The 14,614-nt window shown below is 47.2% G+C and overlaps 7 protein-coding genes across 7 annotated transcripts; 4 read left to right on the top strand and 3 right to left on the bottom strand.

Moving 5' to 3' along the window:
• Window positions 1–276: 276 nt before the first annotated feature.
• On the top strand, window positions 277–1,908 carry ASPWEDRAFT_105427 (putative hydrolase, alpha/beta fold family; the record flags this gene model as incomplete). The annotated part of the gene is made up of 6 exons (XM_040827724.1): window positions 277–975; window positions 1,036–1,196; window positions 1,247–1,327; window positions 1,382–1,505; window positions 1,554–1,682; window positions 1,732–1,908. The coding sequence occupies 6 exons, from the start codon at window positions 277–279 to the stop codon at window positions 1,906–1,908; spliced, it is 1,371 nt and encodes a 456-aa protein (XP_040692156.1).
• A 422-nt stretch (window positions 1,909–2,330) lies between these two features.
• On the bottom strand, window positions 2,331–2,849 carry loc1 (the record flags this gene model as incomplete). The annotated part of the gene is made up of 2 exons (XM_040827752.1): window positions 2,331–2,510; window positions 2,565–2,849. The coding sequence occupies 2 exons, from the start codon at window positions 2,847–2,849 to the stop codon at window positions 2,331–2,333; spliced, it is 465 nt and encodes a 154-aa protein (XP_040692155.1).
• A 394-nt stretch (window positions 2,850–3,243) lies between these two features.
• Window positions 3,244–4,242, top strand: ASPWEDRAFT_36115 (putative NADH-ubiquinone oxidoreductase B14 subunit). The gene is made up of 4 exons (XM_040834377.1): window positions 3,244–3,303; window positions 3,423–3,484; window positions 3,666–3,812; window positions 3,902–4,242. Exons 1-4 carry the CDS (start codon window positions 3,261–3,263, stop codon window positions 4,019–4,021), a joined length of 372 nt encoding a protein of 123 aa, XP_040692154.1. The 5' UTR covers window positions 3,244–3,260; the 3' UTR covers window positions 4,022–4,242.
• On the bottom strand, window positions 4,167–5,477 carry ASPWEDRAFT_324507 (DNA-directed RNA polymerase core subunit RPC19). The gene is made up of 4 exons (XM_040833667.1): window positions 4,906–5,477; window positions 4,745–4,836; window positions 4,583–4,659; window positions 4,167–4,529 (listed from the first exon to the last, which is right to left on the bottom strand). The coding sequence occupies exons 1-4, from the start codon at window positions 5,023–5,025 to the stop codon at window positions 4,396–4,398; spliced, it is 423 nt and encodes a 140-aa protein (XP_040692153.1). The 5' UTR covers window positions 5,026–5,477; the 3' UTR covers window positions 4,167–4,395.
• Window positions 5,478–7,870: 2,393 nt separating this feature from the next.
• On the top strand, window positions 7,871–9,672 carry ASPWEDRAFT_324754 (uncharacterized protein). The gene is made up of 2 exons (XM_040833672.1): window positions 7,871–8,225; window positions 8,282–9,672. Exons 1-2 carry the CDS (start codon window positions 8,023–8,025, stop codon window positions 9,513–9,515), a joined length of 1,437 nt encoding a protein of 478 aa, XP_040692152.1. The 5' UTR covers window positions 7,871–8,022; the 3' UTR covers window positions 9,516–9,672.
• Window positions 9,673–10,505: 833 nt separating this feature from the next.
• rrp36 (putative pre-rRNA processing protein) lies at window positions 10,506–11,638 on the bottom strand (the record flags this gene model as incomplete). The annotated part of the gene is made up of 2 exons (XM_040830293.1): window positions 10,506–11,405; window positions 11,459–11,638. The coding sequence occupies 2 exons, from the start codon at window positions 11,636–11,638 to the stop codon at window positions 10,506–10,508; spliced, it is 1,080 nt and encodes a 359-aa protein (XP_040692151.1).
• A 199-nt stretch (window positions 11,639–11,837) lies between these two features.
• On the top strand, window positions 11,838–14,431 carry ASPWEDRAFT_36108 (NIF domain protein). The gene is made up of 2 exons (XM_040834376.1): window positions 11,838–12,047; window positions 12,112–14,431. Exons 1-2 carry the CDS (start codon window positions 11,931–11,933, stop codon window positions 13,933–13,935), a joined length of 1,941 nt encoding a protein of 646 aa, XP_040692150.1. The 5' UTR covers window positions 11,838–11,930; the 3' UTR covers window positions 13,936–14,431.
• Window positions 14,432–14,614: the final 183 nt, after the last annotated feature.

The following is a 14,614-nucleotide window of genomic DNA, read 5'->3' as shown; positions in this document are numbered from 1 at the left end:
CCCTTCCTGGCTTCAATTCTCTCCCATATCTACCCTCTCTTCCCTCTCTTTTTATGATCAATGTCTTAGAATCAATTGATCTTGCAGGGCATTCTTCTGTTGACGTTTTCTTTTCTTTTCTTCTTTTTTTCCCTTCCTTCTTTCTCTGTCTTTTTTTTTTTTTTGCATCATTGCATCTACATACTGTCCAATCTCATGAATACTACAGCAGAGTTTTCTTCCCTTCTAAGTCCATTGCCGGTATCAATCCTCCTCTCAGGATTGCTCGCAATAGGAATGTTTTCATGGCTCCGGCCTAGTGGACGGATTTCCTTCTTTCATGCAAAGGATAATCGACTTCTTCTGACAAAGAAATCCAAATCCGATACCAAGGAACAGACTACGCTGGCGGATATCTGCCGTGCTGCAACACCAGAAAAATGCAATCTTAACCCTTTTCTCTTTAATGGTCATCTCCAGACCGCCTGGACAGCGGTGAAATCTTATGATATCCCCGTCTACTACAAGCGGAAAATGTTTGAGGCGGACAGTCCGGCATACAGTGGACATTTTGCGCTCGATTTCGTGGTTCCGCCTTACGAGACTCCTAATGATGATGAAGTGACCGATAAAGCAAGGAAACATACACAACCGTCAGGGCTCCCAGAAAGAACATCATTCTTCACCCAAGATGAACTCACTGCTCTACCCTCGGACGATACGAAGCCCATGCTAGTGCTCCTGCACGGCTTGAGCGGTGGCTCTCATGAAATTTACCTGCGACATGTAGTTGCGCCCCTCGTGGCAGACGGAACCTGGGAAGCATGCGTTGTGAACTCCAGAGGTTGTGCCCAGACTAAGATCAGTACCGGTGTGCTCTATAATGCTCGTGCCACGTGGGATACGCGTCAGACAGTGAAGTGGTTGCGGAAGAATTTCCCAAATCGACCTCTCTTTGGAATCGGATTCTCCCTTGGAGCAAATATCCTAACCAATGTAAGTGCTCTCGATCATTGTGCCAGATTGGCGAATCATTCGGTTAACTTTTACGTGCAGTACCTGGGTGAAGAAGGTGAAGCATGCCAATTGAAAGCCGCAGTCCTCGTTGGAAGTCCTTGGAACCTGGAGATCAGCTCTGTCGAAATGCTACGGACTTGGATGGGCCGAGAAGTATATAGCAAGACAATGGGAAGGAGCATGAAGAGGCTTTTTGAAAAGTAAGTTTCTTCTCATATGTTCTTGTATATTTGCTAACATTTTGCATTAGTCACGTCGACGAAGTTTCAAAGAACCCACGGGTAGATGTTAAGACCGTGAGGAGTATTACATACTTGCATGAGTTTGACCGGTAAGTTATTGCCTTTAGGTAATCTGTAAAACATCACTAACTCTGCCACAATAGAGCTTTGCAGTGTGCATGCTGGGGATACCCGACAGAAGGCGCCTACTATCGCGATGCATCTTCGACCGATCCTATGCTGGGCATTAGGATTCCTTTCTTCGTCGTGCAATCCGAAGATGACCCTGTTAGTCTAAATCATTTACTGCGTTGTTCGCATACTAATACGTAGTAGATTGTTTCGCCCAAGGCTGTTCCTTTCCAAGAAATTACTCAGAATCCTTACGGAGTGATGATGACCACATCGTGGGGTGGTCACCTTGGCTGGTTTGAATATGGAGGAGGAAGATGGTTTGTAAAGCCGGTATGTGAGATGATTCATGTGGCAATTGGACATTCACTAACCCAATTAGGTTCTCAACTTTTTGAATAAGATGGCCAAGGAAGTCGATATCAATGCGCCTGTCATTGTTGATCACCCGGAGAAGCTCCCCGGTAACATTGCCAACCACTTTGGGCCCGGAAAAGATTTCGATACAGCGCCCAAACCCGAGTTCAACCCTGTGCGACGCAGGCTGGCCATGCCATGATTAGGGCCAACTACTTTAAACGGTATGGAGGAATTATGTCTCGGTTACATTATTATTCGGTTATATTTTTTCTTTCGGTGATCATATTTCTTTTTTTTTGGTTGGCTTGTGTTTTGATGGAAAGAGTCCTCGTCGTGAGTGTCATTCAATAGCACTGTTCGGGATAAAGATATAGACCGGTAGAAACGCCAGAAACCCCATCTAAATACATAGACTTGGTATAGACAGAAATAAACACTTTTATACATAATCCTTTAAGCAAACGAAACGCTTTTCCTCTTTCCCTTGGACTTCGAATCTTTAGGTTTATCAGTCGCGGAGTCGACCTTGGTATCTTTTTCTTTGCTATCGGTCTTGCGCTTCTTGTTACGGAGCGAGTCTTTAACCTTGTCCTGTTGATAGCATCATTATTAGCAAACTATTCAGCATGACAATCTGCTCTCAAAACGTACCAATTTGGACTTCTTCTCTGCCTGCCTGGCCTCGGCTTCCTTTTTCCTGGCTTCTCGGATCTCCTCCAATTGACGGGCCTTCATCATCTTGGATTCAATCTGACCCTCTTGGTCCGCATTCACCATGGCCATAATGGTCATCATTCCCTCCTATATAGACATCAGCAACAATGCCATTGATACGAATGAAGAAAAAAAAAATACCTGATCATCAACAAAAGTCTTTCCCTTCTTCTTTCCCTTGGGCTTCACCACCCCGACCGGGGTGATCGCATTCAACTTGGGCAAATCCAATTCCTCCTCGGTATATTGTCTCTTCTTGTTCTTCTTCAATAGTGACTTCTCAGTACGGGCCTTGGCCTTGACCTCCTGCGGGGGTGGACGCTTGGGAGCGTTCTTCTTGCTCACGCGGGATGCGGAGGAGAGGGGTTTGCTCTTCGAGTCGCCTCCTGAGGGTTTTCCCTTTGTTGAGCCTTTTGTTGGTGCCATGGTTTATTTGGAGTTGCTTCTCGACTCGAAAACAATCGTAGCGAAATCTCTGAGGTGTAATGCCGTGTATAGGGGTTGAGGGGGGCGTAAAAAAGAATTAGCCAGACACTTGGCTTTACCCTCCACAAAACGGATGTAAAGCAATCAGAAAAGAAAAGTATCAAAACGAACAAAGATGGTCTTCTTCTCCAAAATCCCGCATCTCGATGCGCTCCAAGCAGCAAAAAAGAAATTTTTTTAAATCCGGTAGGCGGTGAGAATAGCAACGAGCGCTGCCCGCCGGCCGACGAACGAAAGACCTCCACCACCCATTCCCAGCATCACGTCTCATCCCCCAGCAGTCGCCCTATCCCACCTTTCTTCTCCCCGAGCGTCAACGTCGAGACTCGAACTCTCCGCCGATCATTCACGATGACCATCAACCCTACCTACCTCGCGCAGCGCACGCGCTCCTGTACGTTCAGTCGGATTCCCCCAGGGCGAAAGGGTGTGCTCGGAAGTGGTCACCTTAGAAATTGCCTCAACGTCAGTGGACGAGATCACGAGCTAACATGTTAATTCACCTCGACACAGCCGGCAACTGGAACGTGGCCAAGTTCCGCGTCCTCAAGTCGTACAGAGAATGGCTTAGAGCGGTCAGTTTAATTTTCTCTTTCCATTGAGGTTTATCGTGGTTCTATATCGCTCTTTACTCGGCCGTGCCCTTGCTCGATCGGATCCTGCCATTGAGTGACTATATGGAGCGATATCATCTGGGAACATGCACTATTCGATTTCGATGCCAGACGGACTAACGTTGATGGAATTGCTGTACAGTCTCCCGAGATCCAAACCATGTACTCTCTGAACATTCCCGTTTCTGCCATCCGGACAAAGGTTCGCCAGGAGTTTGAGAAGCACCGCTACGTGAAGCAGCTCAATGCTGTTGACATGCTTTTGTTCCAGAGCCACGCCGAGTTCCAGGTTAGTCGACATCTGCAGGTCAAGGGCATGAGATATGCTTTCCTTGCATCATTTATCGATATCAGTTTAACCATACTAACTACGTCTAGGAAACCCTCAACTACTGGAAGCAGCTTTCGCATGTGATGAAGTACTTCCGCCCCGAAGAAGAGCCAGGTGCCCGGTTACCCCCCAACTTCATGTCCGGCTTCTTGGAGGGCCGCAATTGAGTTGTTTTTGTTCATGGGGATTCTTATTCTTTGTTTCCGTGCGGGAATGGCACTGGTGCACTCTCTATAAGAGATTGGGGGAAACATTTCACCAATAGAGAATGTTATGTAAATATTGTCCGACTAGTTCAAGCTTTTTTTTCCTTCAAATCTGCAAGATGCGAGGTAAATGTGTAAATGTTTGATATATTTGAACAGACATCTATGATTTGTCGACCTCGAGAATAGGTGAAGTCCGGATATGTACTCCATTAAAAAAACGGCTCGACTCCCTAACCATGCCACCCAAACGGATAGATATAAGAAAGCTCTCAAAACTTTTTCATGCAAAACGCCAAAGACACAAGAGACAAAGAAAGTAGAAAGAAAACAGCCTATGCAGACATCTTATCTGCCTCGGCGGCATTGAAAGAGTCACGGGCAGAGGTGAACTTGTCCGTAACGACATCGCAAAGGTCCATGAGGGCTTGCAGACCTTCTTCGAGCGCTTGAACGGCGGTGGTTTCGTCTGGATGCAGTTAGCATATGCATATCCACACTATGTTATTCGGATCGGCTTACCAGTTGTCTGAATACGCAGGTTCATCTTGGTCTCTGATGGGTGGGGAATTGTGTATCCGCAGAATTCCACTTGGGGGCTAGTAGACATTAGCAAAGGCACTGGCTGCACAGTAATACCGACAAGAATCACAACAGTATGTCATGTATGTAAGGCTCACTCACTTCTTCATAATCGAATACCGCAACGAATTACCCAATGTATGGCCCTCTCCCTCGAACTGGAACGAAGCAGCTGTCTCGGTGGCACCGGGTAACTAAGACCAGTCATCAGCATGCATGCGGGTGAAAAAAAAAGAAATAGCTTAGTAGTAGAAGTAACTAACCACAACGATACGCTTCGCCTCCAACTCGACCTCATCTTCTTGGACCTCCTGCTGCTCTTGTTCTTGGGGCGCAACGTCCATCATGGACTGGTCCTGATCTTCGTGGACGGAGGAAGGCATTGCGATGGATACTGCGAAGTGGGCTGTACGTGTTGCGATTGACTTGCGGCGGGGTAGTCGGTGGTATATGGGGTGTTTCCTTTCGAAATCAACCAATTGTGTAGGATAGACGTAGGTGATATTCGTATACTGTTTCTTGACTTGATAGTCAATCTGTTGCGGTGATTGAATGGCGCGGTAAATTTTGCTTCGAGGCGTGGAAAAAACGGTTATCGATAGAGCTGGCGCAGACCGCCTTGGGGTCTTGGCGTTATACAATGGGAGACGGAGATACACCACGAGACACCATCTATTGTCTAGTTTCTACTTTGCAATACGATTCATCTAGTGCACTTGATATCATTTTCCTGCTAATTAGGTTGTTATACGATCCAACGTCGGGAAATACCTAATCTACAACAGTTAAGGGTGTGTCCTTGCAGCAGTACTCCGTGCCTTAGCCCCCCTTACAGGCTGTCACGATGAGACCCTGGTTAGTTTGAAGGTGATTATTCAGAGTACAGGCTGTACAACATGCGACTTTCCATCTGGTCTAGACTCTAGAATGACGATGAAACATAAGGCAGTCAAGGCAGATAGTTGCCTTGACTATTTGGGTATTTGTGAGTTGTGCGACGATGCATTAGAGGTTAGGATGATTATTGGTGGTTGGCACAAAGTACGAAACAGCTGAAGAATGGGCTTGTTTGATATCGTCCATATTATCCTCCAGAAATAATAACACTGATACTCTCCAGATATTAATAAATCAAATAAATAAATAATTGATGCCACGCGGAAATGACTACCGGAGATCAATAGAACCATACACCTGCATAGGTGGACATTGCGATCGACCAGAATATTGAATTCCCATGCAACGGATAGCAGATATTATTAGCATGAATTTCATATGAAGAAATTCGTCAACTCAGCACTGACACGCGAAAGAGCGACCCAGAAACTAGCGATCCTCCTTGGTTTGACAATGACAACATCTTATCGTTCCCATTCGCAACACACGTGGGCCCGTAAGAATTATCCATCAACAGGCACACGCCCCGTGATGCGGCTTGTGACCTGTCAACTGTCATCGAGTCAGTGCTGGAGGGTTCAAGAACCAGTCGACTGAACCGGCAAACTCGGCCTGGATTGCTGCAGCTGGAGCAGGGATAGTTGTTCATTATGTTCTGTAGAATTCTGTAGAGGATTCTGTTGTACGGATGGAGGGGGTGATAGAGGGGGGGCAGAGAGGCGATGTTTAAGTAAACCAGATCAACCCAACACAACACTCAACACGAATCAAGGGAGGTGAGAAGATATCCCTGGATGAGGCTGGAGTCAGATCATCAGCATTGGCGAAGAAAATTCTTATTCAAATGCTCAGACCTCGTCTCACGGATGTTTTGGATGATCATCATATCTTAACCTGGGTGCATTGACTTTCAGTAGATAGACTGATAGAGTGAGTATTTAGTCGTGAAGAGGTGAGTCTCAATTCTTCTTGAATAAATATTCAGAGATGAATATTTAATTTAATCTGTTCTGTAACAGAGAATATGTGACAATGTGACTGAGACGATCCCGCGTGCTGATCCAAGGGATCGAGAGATGTTCCATCTGGATGGTGAGGGACGCGGGTGTCACAGATGTCGCCACAGGGGAACTCATCAGACTCAACAATCAACATCAACATAAATAACTACTCTAGATAAAGAGAGAATAGAATAAACATGAGAATATAATAAATAGAGATATAATAATATAGAGTATAATAATGATAATAAATAATAATAAAATAGATATAAATATATAAAGGTAAATAATAATGTAAAAAAAAAAAAAGTGTCTCAGATTCCAAACCCTCATCTCCGACTGTCTGTTTCCTCCCCACCTTCTGCTGCGCATCGTGGAACTGCTAGCCAGCACTAGTTCTCGCCTTCTCCTCCCTGAGACGCATCCAAAGTCCTCGTTTCTGCTTCTCGTCGCCTCTGCTTTTCCTTTCCTCGTGTCTTTCCCACCTCGTTTCTTATTTGCAGTGTCCACCTTTTTCCCCTCTTTTTTGCCTTTGCTTACTTTTTTTTTTTTTTTTTCTTCTCTTTTGTAAATTCCACTATCGTGACTAATTAATTCTTCTTACATCCGGCCCCAAAACCCCAATCCCATCTCTCCTCCTGTTGCCATTCAACTATCCCATCTTCCTCCCATCTGTCCTTCCTTTCTTCTATTATCACTATTGTGATTATTATTATTATTATTATCATCATCACCATTATCATTATCTTATATTATCACTATATTATTTCATCACACTCGCTTACGTCTTTTTCCTTTCGGGTCTGACCGAGCCTCTCGACGCTGTCACATTGCCGCCAGCCTTAACTACTTTAACCGCCCGGCCCCAGACACCACGAATATCCTTCCTTCTGTCCACTCCTCTCGATCCCATCATCCTTGGATCCTTGGTGATCCTCCCTCCTAACGGCCTTTCTTTCATCCTCTTCCTAGTGCGCTGCGTTGGTTCCCAGCTCTCCACCGTATAGCTCTCTCGCATCCTCTGACATAGCCGCCGCCGCCCACACCACTCCCTCTCCGAACCTATTGATGAACCGCGCGCGCTTCGAGTCGATTTCGCCTTGAACCATACGATAGGAGGACGTTCTCACAACGGAAATTCGATCGTCAAAAAAAGCAGAAGATTCAGAAAGAACCATTCTTCCTCCGCAGCTCGTTCCAGACCGTCTGACGATCTGGCGTCCGGGAAATCTCCCGAGACATCCCCCCAACAGTCCAGCCCAATCCAACCCAACGATAGGTCGCTGTATACCAATTTTGCGAGAACAAAGAACGGTTGTTGTCTGAGGGGACGTGGTTTCGAAACACAACTTTCTATAATCATCACTCAGCCTCCCGGGCAGTACACTCTAGCTCGCACTGCCTCGTTTTGAATTTTGTCTACCTTTAGACTTTCAAAACGTTTCCTTCGATCTTTTTGGCATTTTTCTTTCCTTGAGAATCATGTCCACCGCGGTTGCATCTGCCAGTGCGGCTCCGATAGCTTCTCCCCATAGAAATCGTGACCTAAGTCCTAAGAACTGTCCGACAATGGCTCCGTCGGCCTCATCCACCATCTCCTCCACCACCCCGCCCCGGGTGTCTGTTACCTCCCAACATGGCTCCGCATCAAAAGGTTCGCCTTCAGAGAGAAAGAACGCATCGCCGTCGTGAGTACCGCACCGTGGGAATTCGTCTCAATTGATATACTAATACCTACCAGATCGCAGAATGGAAGCCATGCTCCAAAGGTCATCGTCAAGAAAGAACCGCCATCATCGCCCGGTGTCCAAACACAGTCTCACACCCGCCCTCGTCCTCGTAAACTAGACCTCTCCACCAGCCTCCCAAACTCCTCTGGCCTCTCGGCTCGACCCCCCGGTGGACCTATGACAGCCAGAGAGGGAGTAACCATGCAATCAGTCGGCATCGCCTGCTTGTCTCCCGGCTTCCAAACCCATGACCCAATCATGAGAGAGCAGCTTCAGCGCAGCCTCTCGGTGCGTGACCAGCAAAGATCTATCATTGAATCCAGACTACAAACATCCGCCAAGGACCAGGGCCCAGATGGGGTGAAGATGTCAGAGTCGAGCCCATTCGGTCTCCCCAAGTCTGGCTCTTCGAAGAGGAGGCCTCCGCCGGGCTTGTCCATCGTTCCCCCGTCCGCATCTCACTTTTCTAACGAACGTGTGGTCCAATCCGCGCCACTGCACCAAACCTTCACAGGCGGCCGATTCCAACCACAGCCTTTGACGCGCCATGTCGCAAACCAGAGTCCCACCCTAGGCTCGTCTTCTCACCTTCATCCTGCCCCTGCCACCCAAACCAACAACCGACTTCCACCGCTTTCTGATGTCTTTGGATCGGATACATTGGGATCTCGTGACCGGGACGTTAACCGCGCCCCCTATTACCAAGGTGGTTCTGGTTCGAATTCATCGCAATCCAACAATTTGCCCCCTTTGCCGTCTCCCGGTATGCCTGGTTCTACCACCCAGGCTCCAACTCGGCCTCGTGAGTACCGTTCGGCAGAAGAAGCCGTTCATGAGCTATCCGGCGGGCGAGAAGAGCTTTTGCCCCGCATCGTTCATTATGGTGGTCACCAACCACCAACTCCACCCTCTCCGCGCTTGGCTAATGGCCCGCCCAAGTCGGCCACTCTTCGCCCTGAAGGGGCAGCCCCGGCAAGCGCATATATCCCTCCGCCTCAGCTGTCACACCACACCGAGGGTACTGCTCGTCGCCGCTCTCGAAACGAGTATGAAAAAGACAATGGGACCCCCCCATTGGGCCATGGCCCAGAACCTCAATATCGGCAAAATCCAGCCCTAGGGTCCGGTCCTCACGCTACGTATGGTCCCTTCGGGGCTGGAAGGGATTCCCCGGAGACCCAGAGGAGAAAGAAGGAGGAGTTTTTAGGTCTTTGCGCAAGAGCATGGGATTTGTTCCACTCTTAATATGGCCATAACCAATCTCTTGCCTTTTTCTTTCTCTCTTTTCACATTCTAGAAATTGGCTTCATCTTGCGGTTTTCAGGGATGAGCCAGACAGCCCGAGCCTCGCTCTAAGCATAGAAGCAGCAAATTGGCCGGGTTATTTGCATTTATTGAAAACTACGGTTTGGTTGGAAAAATAACAGGGGGGTATGATTTTTGTTATCTATATGGAGAGCACATTTTGGTTTGATCATATGATGAACATGGCAAAACTACGACCATTTACATGAACAGCACGAATACCTGAACAGAAGGAGGGTTGAATTCGTTCCTGATGTTTTTCCCCTTCATTTCATTTTCATTCTTTCATTCTTTCATTTTGTTTCTTTCATTATTTTTTATTTTTATACCTGATCCACTTCATTGCTACATTTTTATACCACACAAGACCGAGGCTAATTGTTGCTTGAGTCTTTTGTTCTATGGGACTTCAAGGCATTTGGTCTCATGTCTGGGTTTCTCAACCCTTTCAAGATTGAGCTTTCTCTTCTATCTTACATCCCCCCCTCTTTCATAACCATGTTCATCTTTTCATATTCATATCCAGTTGATTTTGGGCGTTCTTGTTGATTGATTGATTTGATGTCTTGCGATATACCATTGATCTATTGTTTTCTCTTTTTTTCTTTCTATTTTGGTATAGTACCATTGGATGACTCGCGGTCGAATTATCTCTTTTTCTTTCAATTTTTGATCTTCGAACCTGATGCACACCAAGCGCCCTTATTCGGGTTAGTAAAGAGTTTGATTAGTTGGTGGTAAATGGTTCAGGGATATTTGGTTAATCACCATGCTTTAGTCGCATGCGATAATACGCTGGTCCCACGTTGGGCTATTAATTGAAGTAATATCTGACAGAATTCACTTGGCCCAGATTCATAGAAAATTGGATAAAAGCTTCGCATCACTATATACAAAAACAGAAACCCCATTTTTTGGATATCATCACCTCTATTCCAGTCTTCTCCGTTTCCTGCCTTCACCATCTCCTTCCATTCCTCTCCGTTCCCAAGGCATTTCCTTTCTTTCCTTGGAAGCAACCTTCTTGCGTCTCCTCTCCAGAGCCTTGGTCCTGTCCCGGGATCCCATCTGCTCATATTTCTTCACCATCACCTGTTTCTTGAGGTCTGACTTCTTCAGGAAGTACGGGTTGCTCTTCTTGCCCTCACGCAGCAGCTTCTTCTCATTCTTCTTATGCTCCGCCATGATCTCTTGCTCTCGCTTTCGATTTGCACTCGTCCGCATTCGGTCCGAGCTTGATCGGATAGCACGCTTCAATTCCTCTTTCTTTGCCGGGTCCTTAGTCTTGGCCATCTGCTCCTTCAAGTCCTTCAGTTCCGAAGCGCGGTACTCGTCCAGGAAAGCATAAGCCTTGCTCGCCGCAGCGGGATTTTGCCCCCTGTTACTGTCACGGATGGTGGGGTCGAAACGTGGATCCCGCGATTTAGGCACGGCGGGGGGTTCGATAACGGTGCGCTTGCGACTGACGGCATGTTTAGAGGATTGCACCGTAGGCGCATGTTTTGAGGAGCGGGATAGTTTCTTTTCCCCGTCTTTGGATTGGGGATTAATTTGGCGTTTTTGTTCGCGGGCTTCGCGGATTCGGGCGCGGATGTCATCTAGTGGGGAGGCTGTTGTTGAGGGGTCGGTGGATTTGGTGCTCGTGCGGTTCTTCTTGCCCTTTGGTCCCATGGAAGCTTGGGCTTTGGCGAGAGCTCCGAAGGAGATGTTGTTTAGGGAGGCTTGGAGGTCTTCTTTTCCGTTGTCCTCTTCTCCCTCCTCTTCATCTTCGTCGTCTTCGCTTTGGTCTTCTTCGTCTTCTTCCTCTGAGCCTTCGGGGTCGTCATTTGACTTTGGTATGTTAGAATTGGAACTCATATTTCCATGGATGTTGAAAGCCATACCTCATCGTCGGTCTCTTCCAAAGAGCCATCACTGGCATCGTCCTTGTCTTGTTCGTCCTCGGAATCATCTGAAATTTCATCGTTGCGTTCTTCAACGGAGTCTGAAGCCTCCGAGTAGGCGTCCTCATCCTCTTCAGGGCGCGCTCGCACACGGCGATTGAGCAGATCTGAAATCGCCATTCTCGATATTAAGAAAGAGAATGAAAAGATGAATATGTGAAGCTCATTTTTGTCTTTGCGGCGGTGAAGTTGAAAGTTGAAAAAAGCGAGAAATACTGCCGCAATCAAAAGCGGTGAATCCACATTCCCATCGCTTACTGGCTGAGATCTGTTTTCTTCAATTGCTGATCGTCGCAATTCGAGATTCGCCTTCAATCCGTCTTGTCTTTTCTCTCGTCTTCAACGTCCCTCTCCCTTCCTATCCATAATTCGAACACTCCTTCCCCTTCTCCCTCTCACCCATCTACACTTTATGTCCGCGGGACGCCGCTATCATTCGCTTTTTTCTTTCTTTTCTTCATCTCCCAATTTGTCCCTCCGTCGGAACATTTCCTATGGTCGCATGTTTCAGGGCGGGGCGTCCTACAAGGTAGATCCAAAACTTACGCTTTTCTGAGTGAATGAGCACATTTATAACCGACTCAATTATTCAGCTTCTCTCAACATCCACCGTGGCGTCTCAATTTACCTCATCCGTACCCCCGCATTCGCTTCCCCCGAAGAAACGGCGCAAACACGCCCCCACCGGTGCCAACGCACCTTTCAGCGATTCGACGATGAAGCCTAAGAATCCCGGGAAGAACACGGTTTGCAATTCCGATGACCAAGCCAGAAATCCTCAGGGCGGCAATTTAGCCTCCAATCCTCCTGGGCGATACGTTGGTTCGAATCCAACGCAGGCTGTTCATCCAGATCGCGAGGCAACCATTGCCAAGATACCAACAGCGCCGAAGAAAAATGCAAAGAATAAACGGAAGAATCATGCAAAACAGAACTCGAAAAAATTGGAGAATCATCGAAATGCCCCGAATCATGGGTCGTATTCGGGTTCATATCCCCTGCGCCCTGCGCCTGGGTCATCGCAGCAGTCGTTTCCTGTACAGAATGATATGGGTGGTATGAATCAGTATAATGCAATGAATGTCCTTCCAGGGCTCCCAGACTTCAGTGGTGTTTTACAACAGCCATTTTCACAGTTACCATTCCCGCCTCAAAACCCGGGTTCCGGTCAACACTCGTTTGGCGCATTCAATGTCCCCCCGTGGAATGGTGTGAACAATCCTGCCGGGCTTATGCCGTTTATTCCTCCCATGATGAACTTCTTTCCGAGTCCAGCAATGTCGGGGCCTATGCCGAATGGGTTCCCTTTCTTTCCTTTTGATCCAACAATGGCTGGCGCGGCCGATCCAGCGGCTGGGAATGCACAGGACAAAACACGGAAAAGATTCGACTCTTCCAAGAGGCAGTATGGCAGAGAGTCTAAATCACCTGATCCACCACAAGTTTCACAGGATTACATGACGCAGGCGTCTTTGGAACCGACAAAATTGTCTTCTCCTCAACCTCTACTAGTCATCCTAGACTTGAACGGCACGCTTATATATCGAAAGCACCGCCGGTTTCCTCCGGTGTTTGCCAGACGAGCAGGACTCGACGAATTCATAGAGACATTGATAAATAAATACAAGGTCATGATTTGGTCCAGCTCCAAGCCCGAAACCGTCCGAGGAGTTTGTGAAAAAGTCTTCCCAGCCGAGCAAAGGTCTCAGTTGGTTGCGGAATGGGGCCGTGATAAATTTGGTCTCAACATGTCCCAGTATCGGTCTAAAGTTCAGGTCTATAAGAAGCTGGAGATTGTCTGGGCCGATAAGGATGTTCAAGCGAGCCATCCGCTTGCACAGGAACCCAACCCACCAACAACCCAGAATGGCAAAAAGCGTAAAGCGCAGCGAAGATGGGATCAGACCAACACGATCCTGATAGACGACAGCAAACTCAAGGCCCTCAGCGAACCATACAACATCCTTGAGATCCCGGAATTCACCAACGCCCCTGGCATCGACGAGTCCATGATTTTCCCTAAAGTACTCCAACGCCTCGAAGCATTATCCAACCACGATGATGTCAGTAAGATTCTCAGAGTCTGGAACGGAATTCAGGGAAACAACAGTATTCTCGATCTGGGAGACTTTCCATCAGGCGATACCCCAACTACTCTCACAGTAGCCCAAGCTCGCACCCAGCGACGAAAACTCCGCAAGCAGGAGAAGAAAGTTGCCCGAAAAGCCAGCGCTGCTGTCAATACAGAGACTCAAACAAATACCACTGAGTCCGATCAACCACCTGTGGGTGTCCTACAGGAACAGGAACAAACCATCACCACCACCGCCAGATCTCCATCCCCCGTCTCGGACACGCAATCCGAGAATTTCCTTTTGGACCGATTAGAGGAGTCATTGGATGCTCAAAAGCGTTGATTTATCTTCATTATACTAGCTTTGATTTTCTTTGGCATTTTTTTTTCTTTCTATGTCCATAATTACAACATTTGTTTCGCATAAAGGACTCACGAGTCTGAGACTCCGAGGCCGTTGTTTTAGATACCTTTATTTTTCATGGATGCCATTTTCTGTCTTGGTTTTGATTGTGACTCGGACATAAAAAATATCAATGGAATGGTTGATGATTGATGATTGATAAGGTTTTGGGAATACTGTGAATGGGTTTTGATATAAGGCCCGACATGTTTGTATACTAGACATCATTTGTATCTTGAATTTTGTGGGTTGGTGTGAATGTCTACCGGACGAATGCCACCAATTTGCTGCGTAGAATGGGCTGTATACGATAGGATAAACTTCGGACTCGAGACCATTAGACATTGCAATGCCCAAGGCAACGACGAACTGTTGTCTTCTAAGATGCCACTAAAGTCTAGGGAATAAACTACTGGTTTACAATATAGCAAAATGACATAACAAGGTTTAGCCGTGCTTTTGAAAAGCGAGCTGGAGTATTCATTCAACATCTCAATATCGTAAGCGTGACATGACTGGACATCAACGCGTAAGAATTTTTGTGTGCTGTCAAACGATAACACAATGAAAAACGTTCCGTCATGGGCAGCGTGGACATTAAACAGGAGGACTGTGCAGA

This window comes from Aspergillus wentii (genome assembly GCF_001890725.1).
Source record: "Aspergillus wentii DTO 134E9 unplaced genomic scaffold ASPWEscaffold_2, whole genome shotgun sequence".
In the NCBI taxonomy this organism is placed as follows: Eukaryota; Fungi; Ascomycota; class Eurotiomycetes; order Eurotiales; family Aspergillaceae; genus Aspergillus; species Aspergillus wentii.
This window is presented reverse-complemented; position numbering and strand designations above follow the sequence as displayed.